At 41.0% G+C, this 19,844-nt stretch overlaps 1 protein-coding gene across 1 annotated transcript; it reads left to right on the top strand.

The window, feature by feature from the left end:
- Window positions 1-17,190: 17,190 nt before the first annotated feature.
- On the top strand, window positions 17,191-18,242 carry LOC306765644 (claudin-4-like; the record flags this gene model as incomplete). Its single annotated transcript, XM_079253129.1, has 2 exons — window positions 17,191-17,322; window positions 17,739-18,242. The coding sequence occupies 2 exons, from the start codon at window positions 17,191-17,193 to the stop codon at window positions 18,240-18,242; spliced, it is 636 nt and encodes a 211-aa protein (XP_079109255.1).
- Between the last annotated feature and the right edge of the window lie 1,602 nt (window positions 18,243-19,844).

The raw sequence follows: 19,844 nt of genomic DNA, 5'->3' as shown, positions 1-19,844 counted from the left end.
AAGCAGCTGTAGTTTTCTTTGTTTCTCATTTATATTTAACCTGATAGTTTTTTGTGCTCCTGACAGTTGATAGCCTAGTCCTCCGCAGGGGGAATATGAATCTAAGATTGGCCCGTTTGTGTATATGTGTGTGTACATGTGTTTATACAGGTGAATGGGTGTATATGCGTTTGTATATGCATATGTCTGTTGGTTTTTTTTTCTTTCCTTATGTCTCTCTTTTTCTCTTTCTCTATGAGGTGTTTTTTTCACTTTCCCTTCGTCTTCCTGTCTCTCTTCTATCCTCTCTGGTCTGGTCCTGCAGTAGAAACTCTGTAATACCATTATGGAAAATGATAAATAAAATTAGAATCCAGAAAATCAAGGGAATCATCATACCAGCAAAGCTCCCCTTGGCAAAGTAAATTTGCTCAGCAGAACACAGCATCCAGACCATCATTCTGCTTGCTTAAATGCCAGACAAGACAAAAAAAAGAAAGACAGAAAAAAAATCAATCCTGAAATGAACGGGGAGCAATGCAGTGATCTTAAAACAGATGTAATGTGTTCCCACCCTCTGGTCCTTGTCAGGAAAGAGTGTGTAAACTTTTGACTGAGGCTGTAAGTGGAGCTGAAATGAACATTTTCAGTATTATTAACACAGATTTATGGTTAAAACATGTGCTCATTTATTAAAAAGCTAACCAGCCTGATCCTATAAGTTTGTCTAAACTGGACAAAGAATAAACAGTTGCATTCTTATTCAAACCCTCTTCAACACTATTATAGAAGACATATAGTTTAAGGAAAAGGAAACTGCAGAAGCTATCTTCTTCTTTATCAGCCCAGACGAGACTTAAAAGTCCATTTTTACCACAGTAACATGTTTGTTGCCCTCTTTTTAGGCCTGCTTATCAGAAAACAGAATTTTTCAATGAAAATGGAGAAAACAGTCATATTTGAACCATTCCACCAGTACCAACCTGTTGAGCTGTGAGTGCCCCTCCCTTGTGAAGAGTGGGCAGCTGTATTTTTGAGCAGATAAGCAGGATGTTGGTGAAATGAAACTTAAAGCTGTTAGATTCTTCTTTTTTTTTTTTGTCTTGTCCAGCATTTAAGCAAGCAGACTGATGTTCTGGATGCTGTGTTCTGCTGAGCAAATTTATTTTGCCAAGGGGAACTTTTATAGATGTAATGATCCCCTTGTATTTCTTGATTCTTATTTTATTTTTCTATTTGCTTTGGATAATAGTTAACTATTATTAACTATTATTATTAACTAACTATTAAATAGTTAATAGTTAGTTACAGAGTTTATGCTGCTGGACCTGACCGGAAAGGACAGGAAATGGGCAGAAAGATAACAGAAAAGAGAACATAAAAAGCAAAAAGATCAACGCATACACGTATATGCACATACATACCCACCTACATATATATGTATATACACTCGCACATACAGTATATACATACATACATATATATACACACAAACATACATACATATACATACATATACACATACATATCCATGCACATACATATAGACATATACATACATACATATGTACACACACATACCCACCCACACACATAAATATATACACCCACACAAGCCAACTCTAGATTCATGGTCCCTGTGGAGAACAAAACCATTGACAATCAGGAGGACCAGAAACTAGCAAGTTAAATCAAAAAGACAGAGAGAGAGGTACCTGCTGTAAACTTGCTGGATGACTCAGTGACTGTGACACATGCAGAACATTCATGCAGAACATTTAGAGTGGAACGTGTTCAGAGAAGAGTGATCATGCCAATGTGACCCCACCCGCCTAGGGCTAGAGGCAGGCCAGGAGAACCCAGAGACCCGGGTAACCGACAGTCACCCCCAGGCACAGACCCCAACCACCCCACTCCGGAGCCAGCCATGCATCTGCCCAGGAGGTGGCGAAGGAGGTGCCCAACCAGAGTCCCCCGCAGTCAGGGGGAACAGGCCCCAGCAGGCCCAGGCCGGCAAGGGCCGATCCCGCCGGGCACCGGCCACCCAGGGCAGACAGAGCGCAGGCCCCAGGGCCCCAAGAGCCCGAGAGCAGCCCCCCGCCCCCGCAGGCAGAGGGCACAGCCCACACCGACGGACGACCAGGATCCCCAGACCGCCACCTAGCGGCAGCCAGGTCGCACCCCAGTGCGCCAGCTGCGCTCCCCGGGTACAGGACACCACCCCCCCACCACCAAACCACACACACATATACATGCATACCCTCCCTCCCCCAACACGCACTCCCCTCTCAGCCCCCATCCACACACCCCTCCACAATCCCCACACATCCCCCATCACATACACATCCCCACCCCACCTCTACTCACTCACCCATACCAAGTCACACAAACCCCAACTGACCCCGCCCCCACACACGCTCACACCCCGCCACCCCATCCCTCTACTTCTACCCAACCACACATGCCCCACCAAACACCCTTCCACCACCCACAGCCTCCCCACAGACACCCTCACTCCTCCAACACAGGCACACCCCATTACATACAACCCACCCACCAACATACCCCTCCACACACACACACACACACACATCTACTCATCCGCACACATCCCTATCCCCTCACCCCCCTACCCACCTATATCCCCAACCCTAATCCCCCCCCCCCCCCCCCCCCAGCCACCGCACCATCCATCTGTAACCCCATACACCTACTCCCACACATCCTCACCTCACCGCTCCATGATGTCCCATGTGAGATGCCCCAGCGAGGGCAGAGGACAGGATGGCCCCAATCAGGGCCCCCATAATTACCGCCCACCACTCCCAGCGTCCCCCCCACCACTCCACAGATGCAGCTGACCCAGCACCCCCCCCAGGGCCGGTGACAATCCTCCTACAGCCAGGCCAGCCCAGACTCAGGTCTAATGGATGGCACTCTTCCCCCACCTGTACCCTCCCCCAGTAAAGCCCCGAGAATAGGGGCATGAGAGGACCCTATCGCCCCTGCCTCCCCCCCGCTTATGACTGATTGTGAAGTATGTATTAGTTGCAATTAAAATTGAGTTAAGTGCCACGCGGTGTTGGGAGAGGGACCACCTAAGCAGCCCCGCCCACCATACACCGCACGCCCTTCCCCCTAATCATGTGAGTTGTCAGTGTTTTGGTGTTTTGATGTCTAAGTGTAATTAAAACTGGGAGGTGAGCCGAGGCTGGGTGCAGCGATCAAGACCACCTTGATGGCCTTTCTCACCACCCAGCGCCACATGCACACCTCCCAATACCCTGCCTGTGTGTGATGGGGAGCGGGGAGGAAGAGGGGTCAAGGGATTTAAGTCTGGAGGAAAGCTCACCCTCCTCCAGAAGGCGAGCTGCCAGCAGCACTAGGCATGCCCCCCCTCCCAGGGCCTCCCAAGGACCAGGACAAGCCAGGGGCAGCCATCCCCATAACCAGAGCCCTCGGCGACTCTAACCAGAGAGTCATCACCGACCCAAGAGGGGACCAACTCACCACACGCAGACGGGGGGCATGAGGACAAAGAAGAGGAGATGCGGCAGAAGGGGAATCCCAGACCGATTGTCCACCGCCCCCTCACTCACAGAGGACACCCCCACCTGGGGACATAAAGTCCCCCCTTGTCCACACATCGGCACTTTCACACACATCCGCCACTGTCTCAGCACACACACCTACACCCACACACACACACACACACTTCCCGACACATACAGGTCCACCCAGCCACACATTCAGCCCACCCTCAAAACCATCCTCCTGACCCCCACGTCACATCCAAATCTCCCCCACCCCCATCCATCACATCTTACACTTATCCACCAACCCACCACACACATGCACCACCCACTCCCCCATACATACACCCCTGCCCATCGCGCCCCCCACTCCCCCCCACACACGCATTCATGCTTCGCCACGGCACTACCCCCCCCCCCAAACACACACACACACACAGACCCCCCCCCCCCCCCCCCCCCCACACACACACACACACCCGTATACATGCACTACCGCCACTCCCCACATACACATATCACCCCACTCCCCCACACACACGGCACTACCCCCCCCCCCACAGATACCACAACACCCCCCCACAAACACACACCCACCCGTATACATGCACCACCGCCACTCCCCCCCACACACGCATCATCACACTTCCCTACCCACACACATCCACACACCTATGTGCCGCCACCAGTCCTCAACACACACCCCTCCACACACACACATCCCATCCACACTATCAAACATCCCCCACTCCCCAAGTCCCAGGGTCGCAACCAGGCACCAGAGCATGTACCTGCCCGCCGCCGCAGCGGCAGGTCCAGGTCAGCCCAGCCCCCCCCCCCCCCCCCCCCCCCCCCCCCCCCCGGCACAAGCCGACCCCCCAGACCCAAGAGACAAGGGACAACCCCGGGCACCGGAGCCCGGGACCCCGCCCAGCCCACCCCACGGCGGCACAGCGCCCGTTATGGAGTCAAGCCCGCCAACCCATCACCCGCCAGCGACCTCGCCCCGCCGCCGCGTGGCAACTCCAGCCGCCGGCCCATCCAGGTCCACCGTAGGGCTAGAAACCTAGCAACCCCAGCAGTGGAGCATTCAAATTCCCCCCCCAGGAGCCCACCACAGACCCACAGCCTCCAGAGACCCCCAACCGGCCACCAACCCCGAGCGCAATAAGGTCACATTCTCCCCCCATACTAAGTGATGGAGCTGATCACAGGGGACCAGAGGGAATGAAGTTCAGCCGACTGATCCCTTGAGGAGGCAGACATCATCTCCATACTGATGTGATCTAATAAGAGATTTCTGAACTGCTGGATACACAGACTTTGTTTGCTTTTCCAGTTTAGAAGGATAGTTTTCTTTGCAATACATAAACTGGTGAGGATTAAGTTTGCAGAATTAAATTCTATGTTAATTTCACCAAAGTGACCCAGTAGGCCCAGTTTGGGGTTTGTAGGGATGTTACATTTGAAGCAATTTGACAGATCTTTACATACCTGAAACCAGAATTCCTGGACAGGTGGGCAAGACCACAAAGCATGGTAGTAGTTGTCAATTGTGTTGCCATTGCAGTGTGGACAGATGTTTGATTGTGACAGACCCATCCTGAACATCCTGTGTCCTGTATAATGAGTTCTATGCAGAATTTTAAATTGTATTAGTTGCATGTTTGAATTCTTAGTCATTGTAAATGTATTTGAACAGATCTGTGACCATTCATTTTGGTCAAAGTTACTGGATAAGTCTGCTTCCCATTTAGAAGTTGGGAGACATATGGAATCGTCTAGCTTTGATAGTAATCTATATATTTTGGATAAGAATTTCGGGGCATTGAGATTTAAGAATTCTGCAGCCCTGAGAGGTAGCTGCAAGTTTAATTGATCAGGGGTGTATTTCTTACCTATAATAGATTTAAGTTGGTGGTATTCTAAGAATTTTGTGCTGCTGATTTCATATTGTGAAGTAATTATATCAAAAGGGAGAAAGTTCCCGTTTTCTATTAAATGTTCTAACTGTTTTATTCCTTTATTCTTCCACTGAGGGAAGTTTATCATTTTCCGGTTTTGCTGGATGTCGGGATTGTTCCAAATAGGTGTAAGTTTGCATGGAATAAGCAAGGACTTGGTTAGTTTAAGAAATTCCCACCAGGCCATTAGTGAGGAGCTGATATTAATGCTTTTAAAGCATTTTTGGCATTTGACAGCTGTGCTGATAAATGGCAGGTCTGAAATTGCCATATCCTCACACATAGCTTCTTCTATATTAAGCCATGGTTCATCTAGATAGCTAGGTTTAAGCCATTTAGAGATGTATTGTAGTCTGTTGCTTATAAAGTAATTTTGGAAATTAGGCAAGTCTAAGCCACCGCTATCTTTAGTCTTCTGGAGTGTTTTTAGACTAATCTGCGGTGGTTTGTCTTTCCAGAGAAAAATCTAGTGACATGAGAGTCCAGCGATTTAAACCAGGTCGATGGAGGTTTAATGGGGATCATTGAAAACAGATAATTGATTTTAGGTAGAATCATAATTTTTATAGTGGCAACTCTTCCCATTAGTGATGTGGGTAAACATTTCCACCGTGTGAGATCGTCCTCAACTGTTTTTAGTAGAGGGACATAATTTAGCTTTGTAAGGTCTGACAGTCTGGGTGAGATGTTTATTCCCAAGTATCTAATATCTCCTGACTGTAAAGCAGTGTCAGGAGTATTATGGAAGGAACAGTTGATGGGTAGAACGGTTGTTTTAGACCAATTAATGGAATATTCAGAAATTGATGAGAATTTATTGATGAGTGTGATTGTCTGACAGATGGATGATTGTGAATTTTGAAGGAAAAGTAATACATCATCAGCATAAAGACTGCTCTTATGCTCCATATTTCTACAGTTAATGCCTTTAATGTCTTTGTTTTGTCTAATGCTAGCTGCTAAGGGTTCAATAAAGATTGCAAAAAGTGAGGGGGAGAGTGGACAGCCTTGTCTGGTGCCTCTCTGCAATCTGAAGCTGTGAGAAGTTTGATCATTTGTCCTGACGCATGCATTTGGATTGCTATACAGTATCTTAATCCAGTCGATAAACGATGAGCCAAACCCGAATTTTCTTAATGTTGCAAATAAGAATTTCCAGTTCACCCTGTCAAATGCTTTTTCAACATCTAGAGAGATTATTGTAGTTTCCAGGTTATGTATGGTGGCATAATCAATTAGATTTATTAGTCTGCGCGTATTAGTGGTGGAATGTCGTCCCTTGATAAATCCTGTTTGATCAGGATGTATGATAAGTGGGGTTATTTTTTTTTAGTCTTGTTGCAAGCACTTTACTGATTATTTTAAGATCTGCGTTCATTAGTGATATTGGACGATAACTAGATGGGAGTTTGGGGTCTTTTCCTGGTTTTAGTATTACTGTAATACTAGCCAAATTCATGTTTTGAGACATTTGGCCTTTTTCCTTAATTTCTGAAACCATTTTATAAAAAGTGGGTGCTAGTGTAGACCAAAATTCTTTATAATATTCAACTGGAAAACCGTCTGGTCCTGGAGCTTTATTGCTGGGCATGTGTTTTAAAGCTTCATGTAGTTCCCCTACTGAAATGGGTGCGTCCAAAACCATTTCCTGATCCTGTTGTAACTTTGGAAGATTGAGGTAGCTGAGAAATTCCTCAATGTTGTTGTCTGATGGATCTGTTTCTGAGGAATATAATGTTTTATAGAAATCCCTAAACGTGTCATTAATTCCATCAAGGTCATGAAGGATATTTCCTCTTGAATCTTTAACAGAGGAGATGGTTGTTTTCTCCTTGTTTGCTTTTAATTGATTTGCGAGAAATCTTCCAGATTTTTTGCTATGTTCCAAATTCTCTAAGCGAAGTCTTTGTAGCAAAAACTGGGTTTTTTGGTTAATTATTTCATTCAGCTCTAGTTTAGCCTTTCTTATGTGATTCAGAACTTGCTCTTCTGAAGAAGCCTTGTAGGCATCTTCTAGTGATTTTATTTTAAGCTCTAGTTCAGATATTTTTGAACTCTCCTTCTTTTTCTTATGTGATGAAAATGAAATTATTTTCCCTCTCATGACTGCTTTTCCTGCCTCCCAAAGAACACATGCTGATGTTCCTGGTATGTCATTTTTTTCTATATACAAAGACCACTCCCGTTTGAAGTAACTGATAAAATCAGGATCTTTAAGTAATGATGTATTAAATCTCCATTTGCTATAAGATGGTTTAGTTTTCTTATTCATTAGGGTAAATGATACTGGTGCGTGATCACTGATAGTGATGGAATGGATTTTAGTTTCTGAGATATTGTATATCATAGAGCTGTTAGTGAGGAAGTAGTCTATTCTGGAGTATGAGTGGTGGACAGATGAAAAGTAAGTGTACTCTCTAGCAGTGAGGTGTTGTGAGCGCCAGACATCACAAAGACCAAAATCCTCCATATATTGTTTAACAACTCTTGCTGACTGCCAGACCCTATGTTTCCCTGCTCCGCCCCCCTTGTCCATCCCAGAGTTTAAGGTCATGTTGAGGTCGCCCCCAATGATAAGTGTATTATCAAGGTGATCATATAGTAAGGAGAAGAAGGAATGAAAAAAGGAGGGGTCATCAGTGTTTGAGCCATAAATATTTGCGATGCATAACTTCATGTTTTGGATAGATAATGTCATTATTATGAATCTTCCATCTGGGTCTAAAATTATATTATTAGCAGTAAAATTAATTTTCCTGTTTATCAGAATGGCTACTCCTCTTTGTCTTGAGTTGAAGCAGGCCGAGTACACGTGAGGGAACTGTGCTGTAGAGAGTACGTTAGCTGTTGTTTTTAATAAATGAGTCTCCTGTAGCAGGACAATGTCTGCCTGTAGATCATTCAATCTGCTAAACACCTTCAACCTCTTCTCCCTGGAACCAGCTCCCCCGTATATTCCACGTAACAAACCTCAGGGTGGTCATGCTCAAGCTACTGAAGTGTTTCTATAAAAGTATGTGTGTGTTTGTGTGTGTGCAAGCCCACATTAATGCATGCATGCTGCGTGTAGATTGTGTGCGTATATAAGTTCATCTGTGTGTACAATGTTCCTATATGTCTGTCCACATGCTTAGAGTGTGTGTGAGAGTTGGGGGTGAGTGTTGATGTGATTAAACGTGCTCTGTGTTGTAGGTATATTGTGTGCATGACATTTTGTGTCTGTGTCATGTGGATGTACGTGTGTACCCTACATATTATTGTTGGTATGGCATAATAGAATGAAAGAGCAGCTAAAAAGGAAAGGAGTGAGAAAAGCAAACAACTGCAACTACACATAAAAAGAAAGAAATAGCACAAACAAAAGAGCAAAAACAAAACCCTAAAAGGGAGGGAAAAAAGAGAGGAAAAAAAAGGCGAAAAAACAAAAAACAAAACAAAACGAAAGCAACAACAACAGCAAATTTACAAAGACTGGCAGTAAATGTACAGTTCTGAATTACCATAATTAATGTGCTTATAGCAGATTAACATGTAAATTTAACAATGATTAGCTGTATGAGTGATAGATATTACCTGAGGTTAGTAGAGCCAGGGGGTGGTATTTTTGTCACGGTAAAGCTGTCCATTAACGAACAATTTGTCCACCGCGATGACTGCACGGGATCCTTCGTCTCTGAGCTTCTTTCGGATGGGAAACAGGAAAAGCTGTTAGATTCTGCAGGAAGCACAAGGAAAGCAGACTCTGAGGTGGAACTCCAGCCTGTCGAATTTTGTGAGTTTTGTGCATCTGTGACAAACTGTAAGTAAACCGTTATATTTCTACGTAAACAGGGCCGTTCTGCAGCTTTATCGTTATTTTAAATCTTTTTTTTTAGAAATATTCATCTGTTCACCATGTGGCTGATACATGCTATTAAACTAACACCCTGGTTAACTGTTTGTCTTGGATTATTTTGGTATAAATGAAATTATATAGTTAAATAAGTATTCAGTATTTCTCATCGTGTATTTACATTGGGTACAGTTATGTACAGTTTGGGCTGGAGATAAGTGTATGTTTGACTTTGAATGACTTAACTTTGAATTTCCCCCTCGAGCATGAATAAAGTATCTTTGATTTGATTTGATTTGATTTGATTTGATTTGATGTAACATATAAAACAAATGAACTCATAAAATGAAAATGAATTTAGTTGTAATGGGATTTCTAAGTAAAATACTGAATGTGTTTATTTGCTGAAACGAAGTGAATTACATATAGTTAGGTTTTTTTTTTTATTTAAACACAGGATAAGATGTTAAAAGGATATCCACTTCTTATCCTGTGTTTGTAAATTTTATAATTTTGTGTTGTATTTGCCTGCTTTTAGACAACACACAGACACACACGCACACACAAGTTCCCCTAAATCAGTCCTTGAACTTCCCCCCATAGTGTGGTTCCATTATGATGTTGCTGTGTTTAATAGTGAAAGTAAAAAAAATAATAAAATAGATCTGCTTATTAACACCTTATGGTCCTACGTGAATATCACTCTTATAAAACTTATGAGAGTATCTGGTGAAAACAGATTTCTATCAGATGTCTCCTGGTCGGGGGTAGCAGGAATAAACTGCACTCATGCTTGAGTTCTCAGAATCAGTGAGAAAAAAAAAAAAAAAGGAATCAGTGAGTGCTGCGGTTAAATTTGCTGCAATGATGCAACACTTACTGTTTAAATTATTACAATAATTCAGGCAAAATGCAGTACTTTGAGGGTGAGAGGAGTCAGTAAACTCTAAATAAATTCTAAAAAGTCACTCAATTGTTTCCTTCAGAAGATCAATACTGACTGGCAACAAACAGTTTGAGGAGGTGCTCACATCACTTAGAAGTTATATCTGGCTTTACACTTTGGATTTTATATTTAAATGAGCAAATAAGTTCAGCCTGTAAAATCTTAGAAATAGGATGTTTAAAAAAAATCATAATAGTCAACTGAGAGGGAAAAAAGCTTTAAAAGCACATTTCAAACAACACATAAGTAGAAAAAAGGAAAGTGAACAAAATAAACATTTTCACGTTTTCATCAGTTTTTCTCGAAAGATTTTTCATGTAAACTTTGAAAAGTGTAAACAGACTGACAAAGAATTAGAGCAAATAAAAAGTGAGGAAGCAGAAAAAGCTGTTTCAGGTTTTTAATAGAATAAAACAGAAATCTTTCACCTTAAATATATATAATTAACCCCCAGGAAAAAACATGAATGCAAATCATTTTAAATTCACTTTTAAAACTGCTTTTTGATTTTTTTAATGTTTTTGAAGGAGATGTCAGAAAGCAACCGGGAAATATGATTAAACTAAATCCAAAAGGAAACAATAAAGTGTCAAAAACTGCTTTAAATATCTTTGTCATTGTTTTTTCTCTTTTTCTTTTCCTAGTTTCATTTTTTCAAGAATGGGATCCTCTGCAGTTCGGATTGCATGTGTGGCCTTCGGAGTGCTTGTGCTCATCTTACTGACTGTTTGCTGCGCTGTACCTAACTGGATTACAATGTCCATCACATATTTCGGCAAAGAAATACAGGTAATGAAACAAATAATTGAATGAACTTACACTAATCATGTAAGAATAGATCCTCTGCTGTTTTTAATATAATCTGAAGACTAATTGCAAATATAATTTTGTTTTAGTTTATGTGAAATTCAGTGTTCTTAAACATGAATTCATTCCTGTTTGCTATTTGGATTAATAATGCATGAAGTGGAGGAAACATTGTCTGGAACTACTGAGTGAAAGTTCCACCATCAGGCACGAATGATGCATGAAATGACTCATTCTCTTCTTCTGTGTTTGCAAACAGGGTCAATTAGGCCTGTGGAAGTCGTGTGCGACCACCTCTGGCGAACAAGTATGCTTGGAGTACAGTCTAGGTTCCGATCTTCGTGGGGTCAGAGCCTTGACTGTCATCAGCTGCTTGATCACCTACGTCGGCTTCACCCTTCTCCTCCTCCTGAGTTTCTGTTCCAACTGCATCCCCTTTCTGCAGAACGAAGACAACAAGCCTAAAATCCGCCTGGGGGTCGGGGTGGGCCTGCTGCTGGCTGGTCTCCTAGTGATCATCGCAGTCAGCTGGTTTCCAAGTGTTATTGAGACTGGAGGTTCCACTGACACTAACAGGGGAGCAGGCATCTATGTGGGTTATGTAGCTGGTGTGCTGCAGCTTTTGGGTGGAGGTCTGCTCTGCTTCTACCACAAGAAGGCCATTCCATAGGTTGGGGGTTTTTCTGTCCCTATAAAATCATATGTAGGGATGTGCATAAAAATCAGTCGTGAAATCTCTTTTCCCATTCAGCACAAAGATCCTGCACATTGATGATAATATAAATAATTTTACCTTCTAGAAGTCATTAGTCAAATCATCTTCAAAGTTTTCTTTAATGGGCTTCATTGAGTGTGAGGAACTGTTCATTCCTCACGTTGTAACTTTTACTTGATTACTTTTACTTTTTCTTTCATTTCTTTTTAAAGTTTCTTTTTAGTATACATTTTAATGCTTCTTCTGCAGCCTACTGTAATGCTTTTTACGTTTACACAAAGGACTTTGACTTGTCTCGTACATGAAATGTGTCTTACAAATAAACTTGGCTTGCATTAAGTTGTACCTTGAAATGTTTTCTGTCAGATTCACAAATGGGGTTTCTGCAGCTCTGCACCCCCACCTCCTCTGGAAGATTGTTAAACTAAACTCTCACAATAAGTGAGCCTCATATATTTCTTAAAAAATGAAAATCTATAAAATCCCTCAGAATATGACTCAGCTGAGGTTCAGATGAATGCACATGGTCACCACATCAGCTCAAATAAACAAAGAGCAGAAGTTACAACATCTTTTAATAAGGCTTGACAAACAACAGTAGATTTTCTTTCTGAGTGTTATATATAGTATATATTCTTTCTGTTGTCTTTCTATCCTTTCTCTATTATCTCCAGTCTGGTCCAGCAGTACTGTGCAAACTCTGTCATACAAAAACTTGTTTAAAATAAATAAATAAACAAGAATCTAGAATATCAAGGGGACCATTATATCTATAAAGCTCCTCCTGGCAAAGTAAATTTGCTCAGCAGAACACAGCATCCATACCATCATTCTGCTGTCTTCAATGATGGACAAGACAAATAAAAAAAAAAGCAGGTACTTATATTATTTAGGAGTGATCTTGCACTATAAATGAGGTATAAATGCGACAAAAATTTGAGCCTGTGAAGTACTGCGGTATCTGTCATCTAGAATCAGTGGAAACAGTTATGTACAGTTTGGGCTGGAGATAAGTGTATGTTTGACTTTGAATGACTTAACTTTGAATTTCCCCCTCGAGCATGAATAAAGTATCTTTGATTTGATTTGATTTGATTTGATTTGATTTGATTTGATTTGATGTAACATATAAAACAAATGAACTCATAAAATGAAAATGAATTTAGTTGTAATGGGATTTCTAAGTAAAATACTGAATGTGTTTATTTGCTGAAACGAAGTGAATTACATATAGTTAGTTGTTTTTTTTTTTATTTAAACACAGGATAAGATGTTAAAAGGATATCCACTTCTTATCCTGTGTTTGTAAATTTTATAATTTTGTGTTGTATTTGCCTGCTTTTAGACAACACACAGACACACACGCACACACAAGTTCCCCTAAATCAGTCCTTGAACTTCCCCCCATAGTGTGGTTCCATTATGATGTTGCTGTGTTTAATAGTGAAAGTAAAAGAATTAATAAAATAGATCTGCTTATTAACACCTTATGGTCCTACGTGAATATCACTCTCATAAAACTTATGAGAGTATCTGGTGAAAACAGATTTCTATCAGATGTCTCCTGGTCGGGGGTAGCAGGAATAAACTGCACTCATGCTTGAGTTCTCAGAATCAGTGAGAAAAAAAAAAAAAAAAAGGAATCAGTGAGTGCTGCGGTTAAATTTGCTGCAATGATGCAACACTTACTTACACCAAAAACATGTCTTCCTTTAACAAAAGCCACCATGTGAAACCCACTTCCGCTTTGCTGCAGAACAAATCGTTAAAAAAAAAAAGTTTTCTTTTCACCCACTGTGAAGAAGCAACTGGATGCATCATCCACACAAACATCACACAGACAGAAGAAGAGGAGAAATTTCAACTAATTAATACATTTTCCAAAAGGTAGACACTTTTCTAAAATCATTTTTCAAAATAAATATTTAAGGAAAGAAAGGGAAAAGCAAAGAGAAAATAATAATAATAGTTTTTTTTTAATAATAATAGTTTTTTTAACAACTATTCATAATAAAAAAGGACGTTAGAGCAAGAAATCTTTAAATAATTTAAGTAAATCTAGGACAAGTGTTAATACCTGCTCTAAATGTCTCCATCATTCTTCTCTCCTGTTTTCTCTCCAGCTTTCATTTTCCAGATGGGACTTTCTACAGTTCAGATTGTGTGTTTGGTCTTTGGCGTCCCTGGACTCATTTTAATCAATGCTGCACCGTTCCTAGCTGGGTTGTGTGTTATGGCCGAGAAAGAGATGGTGGGCCAAAACAGATAATATGACAAATTAACTCTGATTCTACAAGAATAACTATTATCTTAACATTAATTGAAAACAAGTTGATTACAAGTGTTTTAGTTTTGAAAAAGTTCACATAGTCTCTGAGTTCTGTATAGTGAGATAAGGATTTTTTGGTACTTCTAATGGTAACAATATTCTTTAAAAGTTTAATATGCTGAAAATTCTCTGAGCAAAATTAAATTAAAATTCTCACATAAATATTCAGTAAAATGTAACGTTCCAATAACTTATGCTGATTAAAGGAAGCACTGAACCAGAAGTACTTTGAGATAAAATTCCACCACCGATGATACATAAAATGACCCATGTTGTTTTTTATGTGTGTGAAAGCTGATGACTCATTTTGGCCTTTGGAGAATGTGTTCATGGAGCATTAATGAGTGCTGGGTCTATGAATCCACGCCAGCCCCTCTCTCTGACCTGAATACAGCCAGAGCCATGACTGCCATCAGCTGCTTGCTCACCGACTTCAGCTTCCTCGTTCTCCTGGGTTTCTTTGTCAAACGCATCCCCTTCCTGCAGAACGACGACAACAAGTCAAAGACCCGCCTGTTGGCTGGGATAAGCCTGTTGCTGGCTGGCATTCTGGTGATCATCTCAGTCAACTGGGTCACATATTATTCTGAAATTATGCATCTCCTTGTTTAATCTTGGTGAAGAGGACTTTGGCAGGGGAGCATGCATCTGTATGGGTTGGGCAGCTGGTGTGCTGCAGTTTTTGTGTGGAAGTCTGCTTTGCTTCTTCAGAAAGAAGGAAATTCCATAGCCTGGGTGTCATTTATGTCCCTTTAAATATTTATGAATGAATATGCAGGAAAATTAACAGTAGAATCTTTTAATTTTTTCATTCAGCTGTGTTCAGCCTTTTGATCTGATCTTTAACATAAGATAATTGTAAGGATTATTCTGGTTAGCTGATTTATACAATTATTATTAATTTGACTGGTTTTGAAGTTACTTGAATTGTGTGAATACAATGCTGCATGTTTCTGGAGGCCAAAGTTCATTCTGTTGCTTGATTATTTTGTTGGTGTTTTTATTTTTCATTTTTAAAAAGAAAAAGGGAGGAAATCACTTTATTCTCTTTGTGATTTTATCATTTATCCAATTGTTTAATAAAATACAGTTTGCAAGAAATATGAGAAACCTGGAGTTTGGATCTCCTTGAAACAGTTAAATAGCTTTTTAGGGAAATAAAATTTGCATGTGTGCAAAGCAAGTGTATTTGTACCACACATTTCATATACAGAATGCTTCCAAGTCTTTTACATAAAAAACATTCAAAGCATTTCAGTGGGGCACAGAAACCATTAAAAAGAAACTTTTAAAACTAAATTAAATTAATTTAATTAATTAAATGATTCTTTGTCAGTATTGCCACTTAGTTATACATGTAACCAACTTTTTTTTTTTTTTTTTTAAATAAAACCTTTGAAGGGAAAATGGGAACTTTTTATCATGCTTTTTAAATTTTGAGTTTTTTAACACGACTCAGAAAATACAACAATCTTTGACTAATTAACCTCAAAAAATCATAAATAAAGTTGCTTGTGCATGTTCAAGGTTCAGAACAAAAAGAAAAAAATTTTGATATTGATATTGAGAAAATCAGCAAGCAGGCGACTGAACCGCAAGATTTTCTCTTGTATATATCGTAAAATGACCCGAATAACAATGATGGGCAGACAGATGCTAAAATATCATTCCCTCTTATAAAAGGTTTCATGTTAAAATATTTATAACTCAGTCATATAAAGGGTAAATATGAAGTTTATCATTAAAAACAACAGAGTGAGTAGGAACTACTTTTTCTGCTGCCTGTCATTGGGGGCTGGAGATGAACTGAACACCCCCCCCCCCACTCCCCAGATGGATGGGAAAGAGAATTTTGCCTTGCACAAAAATGGATTCATCTTCTTAGGTTTTAAAGTAAAAGAATATTTTTAGGTTGTCTGAAATGTGTGATTCCTGCAGTTGTCCAGGAGATGGAGGTGTTTCTCAGGCATGTTGGCTCCAACCAACTGGAGCTAAGCATCAGTCGAATGAATTACAAAACACAGATGGACAAACTGTTTGAATAATTTTGCTATTAAATCCTAAAATCAGTTCAGTCTGATTGCAGGATTTCAGGAGGTTTTTACACCATTTAGAGATAGTATCGTACTGGACACTTTCGCTATCATAAGGACAAAAACTGAGCTGGTATGTGTCAAGATGCCACATTTAAGACAGCATGACAAGCAGCTTTTTATTAGCATCAACAGCTTTTAAAGGCAGTTGCTCAAACTAAGCAGACCAAAGTGAAACCAAGTTCCTATCTGACATAACAAGGCAGCAGCACAAATACCGAAGAAAAAAGTTTCTTAGCACGCACTGTGAGGAAATAGTGGCTCAATAACTCTCCCTAAATTAACAGAGAGGAAAGCAGAAGTCAATTAAAAACAAAAGACGGCGTCTCAAACAGCACACAGAAGAGAAGGAAAACCCAAACTAATTCATACATTTACAAACAGGTGAGCACATTTCCCCGTGTTTTTGGTTGAATGTTTCACAGAAATTCTGAAAAGACGCAGATAGACAACAAAAAAAAGCAAAAACCAAAAACTGAGCGAGCAGAAAGAGGACTTTGTGTGTGTTTGTCTGCTTGTTGGGTTTAAGCTTCATCCAAGACTTCATACCAAACAATCAGCAAGAGTTCAAATAAAATCTAATTCTGTGATACGTTTCGTGGTGAAAACATGTAATATAAACCATATTTGTCTCTGAATGAGGAAAACTGAATGTACTAGATCAGAGAAATGTGTCATTTACAAAATGGGATTAAGGAGAGAGATAGAACAGCAAAGCTACAAACGTATAACCACTGGTATGTTGACACCCAGACACACACACCTTCTTATTTCTCGCAGACATGTAACATGTGTCGCTTGTAACTTCACCACATTCCTGTGTGAACCACAATTAATCCTTGAACTGAGAGTTTTCTGCTTGGCCAGAATAATTTCTAGGACATATATTTTACTCCAATATTTCTGGATTGCAACAAAATCTGCATCCAGTTCTTTTTTGTTTCATGTTTTTACAGCAGAACTTATTTTACACACACTTTTTATTTTCTAGAATGGGATCTTCTGCAGTTCAGATTGTATGTGTGGCCTTTGGGGTCCTTGGACTCATTGGCGTCATTATTTGCTGCGCATTTCCTCACTGGAAGGTGACGTCCTGCACAGGACCCAACATTGTGACAGCACAGGTAATAAACACAAACTAATCTAATAAGTAGAACTTATTACAACTACTCTACATTTATTCATATAAACTATAAACAATTTAATCGTAAAATGTGTTTTAGGTGTAAAAATTCATGGTGATTGAGTCCTGTAGTTTGTTATTTGGATTAATACTGATCAGTAATGTGTATCAGTATTCTACTGTAGTTTAACAGGTTTTTTTTGTTTGTTTTTTTTTTTATAGTTTTACATATTTCTTGATGAAAATTTACAAAACAACTAAAACTACCAGATAAATGTCATCCAGCAAAAAGTTTTGTCTCTTTGACTTCTAATAAGTAAAAGAAGAATTTAATAAAAAAAATACTTGAGTTCAGTTTCCACAACCAGGCATGTGATATGACCCACGCCATAGTGCCTTATCTGTGTTTATCTGTAGACAGTTCAAGAGGGCCTGTGGATGTCGTGTGTGGTGCAGAGCACTGGGCAGCAGCAGTGCAAGAACTACGACTCCCTGCTGGTTTTGTCCACTGACTTGCAGGCTGCCAGAGCCATGACCATCATCAGCTGCATGCTCTCCTTCCTCAGCCTCCTCATCCTGTTTACTGGTGCTAACTTCACCACCTGCGTGCAGAACAAAAATGCCAAGTCTAATATCCGCCTGGTGGCCGCAGTGGGCCTCCTGCTGGCTGGTCTCATGGCGCTCATCCCAGTAAGGTGGTCTGCACATAACATTGTGAGAGACTTCAACAACCCCTTTCTACCTGCGTCCAGTAAAGCAGAGTTGGGAGCATGCATCTATGTGGGCTGGGGAGCTGGTGTGCTGCTGTTTCTTGCTGGCAGTCTGCTCTGCCGCTTCAGCAGACCCAAATCCAGCAGCTCTGGAGGAACCGCCAAGTACAGCAGCAACAGAGAAGCAGCCCTGTATGTAAACTACGTGTAGTACAGTGGTTCTTATACTGGTGAGCCAGATCCCTCCTGAAAAGGGGAGGAAGTAATGATGTAAAAAGACTGTAGGAGACAGAATGCCAAAAGCATATGGTGTATAGGGTGCGCTAGAGAGTGTGTGTGTTGCAGGCACTGATTCACGTGAGTGTGGGCGTGTGTATGGCACGGAAGTGTTAAGGTGCTCACTCACCTGCAGCACGAGGGAGAGAGAGAGTCAGGGCTGGGAGCCGTATTTTTTGTTGACCGCCTTGTACTACTCATTCATTTACATTTTTCTGTTTAATTCTGCAATAATCCGCCAATCCATCCTGCCCGTTGTTATCCTCTGTGCGCACTGTTCAATAAATGCACAAAACGCATCTTTGGATCTCAGCGTTATGTTTCAATAGCCTTCTCGCGCGTCACAAATGTACAATCTACAGGACCCAGCCTTAAACTCTCCGCGGCTAAAGGATATGCTTTAGGAAGCCGCAACATTTTGTCAACAAAAAAAGGCACTGAATGAAAATCACCAGGCCGTGTACAAGCGCCAAAGCGCCAAGTCATTACGCAAAGCCTAGCCGGAGCTGCAGCTAAGTGCCACATACTACACCACGCTACCCATTCACCTGGAAACAGGTAGGCCTGAACCTGTTTGTCTGTGGATTAAGGAATCCGCTCTGATTGCACTATATTGTGTTTAATACGGATGAAATATTGAATGGATGCTTTACGCTGGTTGTATTAGCGCATCGATGGTGGCGCACTTACTCCGTGCTTTATTTGATTGTGATGTCGGGACTTTGTGGCATAAATACGCGGCCACTGGTGTTGTCTGAAGGCCTATTGCTTGTTGAATTGTTTGGATTGAATCTGCACGTCAATGAATTCAAATGCAATGTCTATGGATGAATTTTAAATGCAAGCTTTGGATGAATTTTAAAACGCAATGTCAACGAATGGATTTTGAATGCGCCTTTGATGAACTGTGATTGTGTTGCTCCACACAAAATAAAATCTAAAGGAACTGAGTCAAATAAATGTTGTTCTTGAATGTTCAAAATGGAAACTGATAAAAGAGAAATAAAACTGACCGCTAAAGCTCTGGAAAACAAGATTGAGCGGCTTCAGCACGAGCGCAAAAGTGCGGTCAATAAAATTAAAGCGCTTATTCCGCAAATAAAAGCGCTCTTGAAATCAAAGGAAAATGCACCTGAAATCCTCTCGCAGATGGACGAAGTGAACATATTGTGTAACAAAGCCTCTGACCTGCACAATGAATTATTGCCACTACTTCCTGATGATGAACATGTAAAACAAAACGAGTGGTTTTCCAGCGTTATGAATTATTGTGATGCATTCAAGGACCAAGTTGAAAAATGGATGAATGAAAATGAGCATGAAATCTCAAATAAACCATCACTTGAAAACCAAATTCCTGTCCAACCAGTTAATGAAAATTATGATGTGGAACAAACTCCTGTTGAGAAAAACAATGATTTACCTGTCCCCACTGCACAAGACCCTCAGGATGAAGTTGAGCCCTGTGACAGCATCTCAAATACAACCAAGAGATCACGCTCACATCATTCAGGATCCTCAGCTTCACGCTCATCTG

Source organism: Telmatherina bonti, assembly GCF_933228915.1.
Source record: "Telmatherina bonti genome assembly, chromosome: 14".
NCBI classification, from domain to species: domain Eukaryota; kingdom Metazoa; phylum Chordata; class Actinopteri; order Atheriniformes; family Telmatherinidae; genus Telmatherina; species Telmatherina bonti.
The sequence above is the reverse complement of the archived record's forward strand: the minus strand, read 5'-3'. Positions and strand labels throughout refer to the sequence as shown.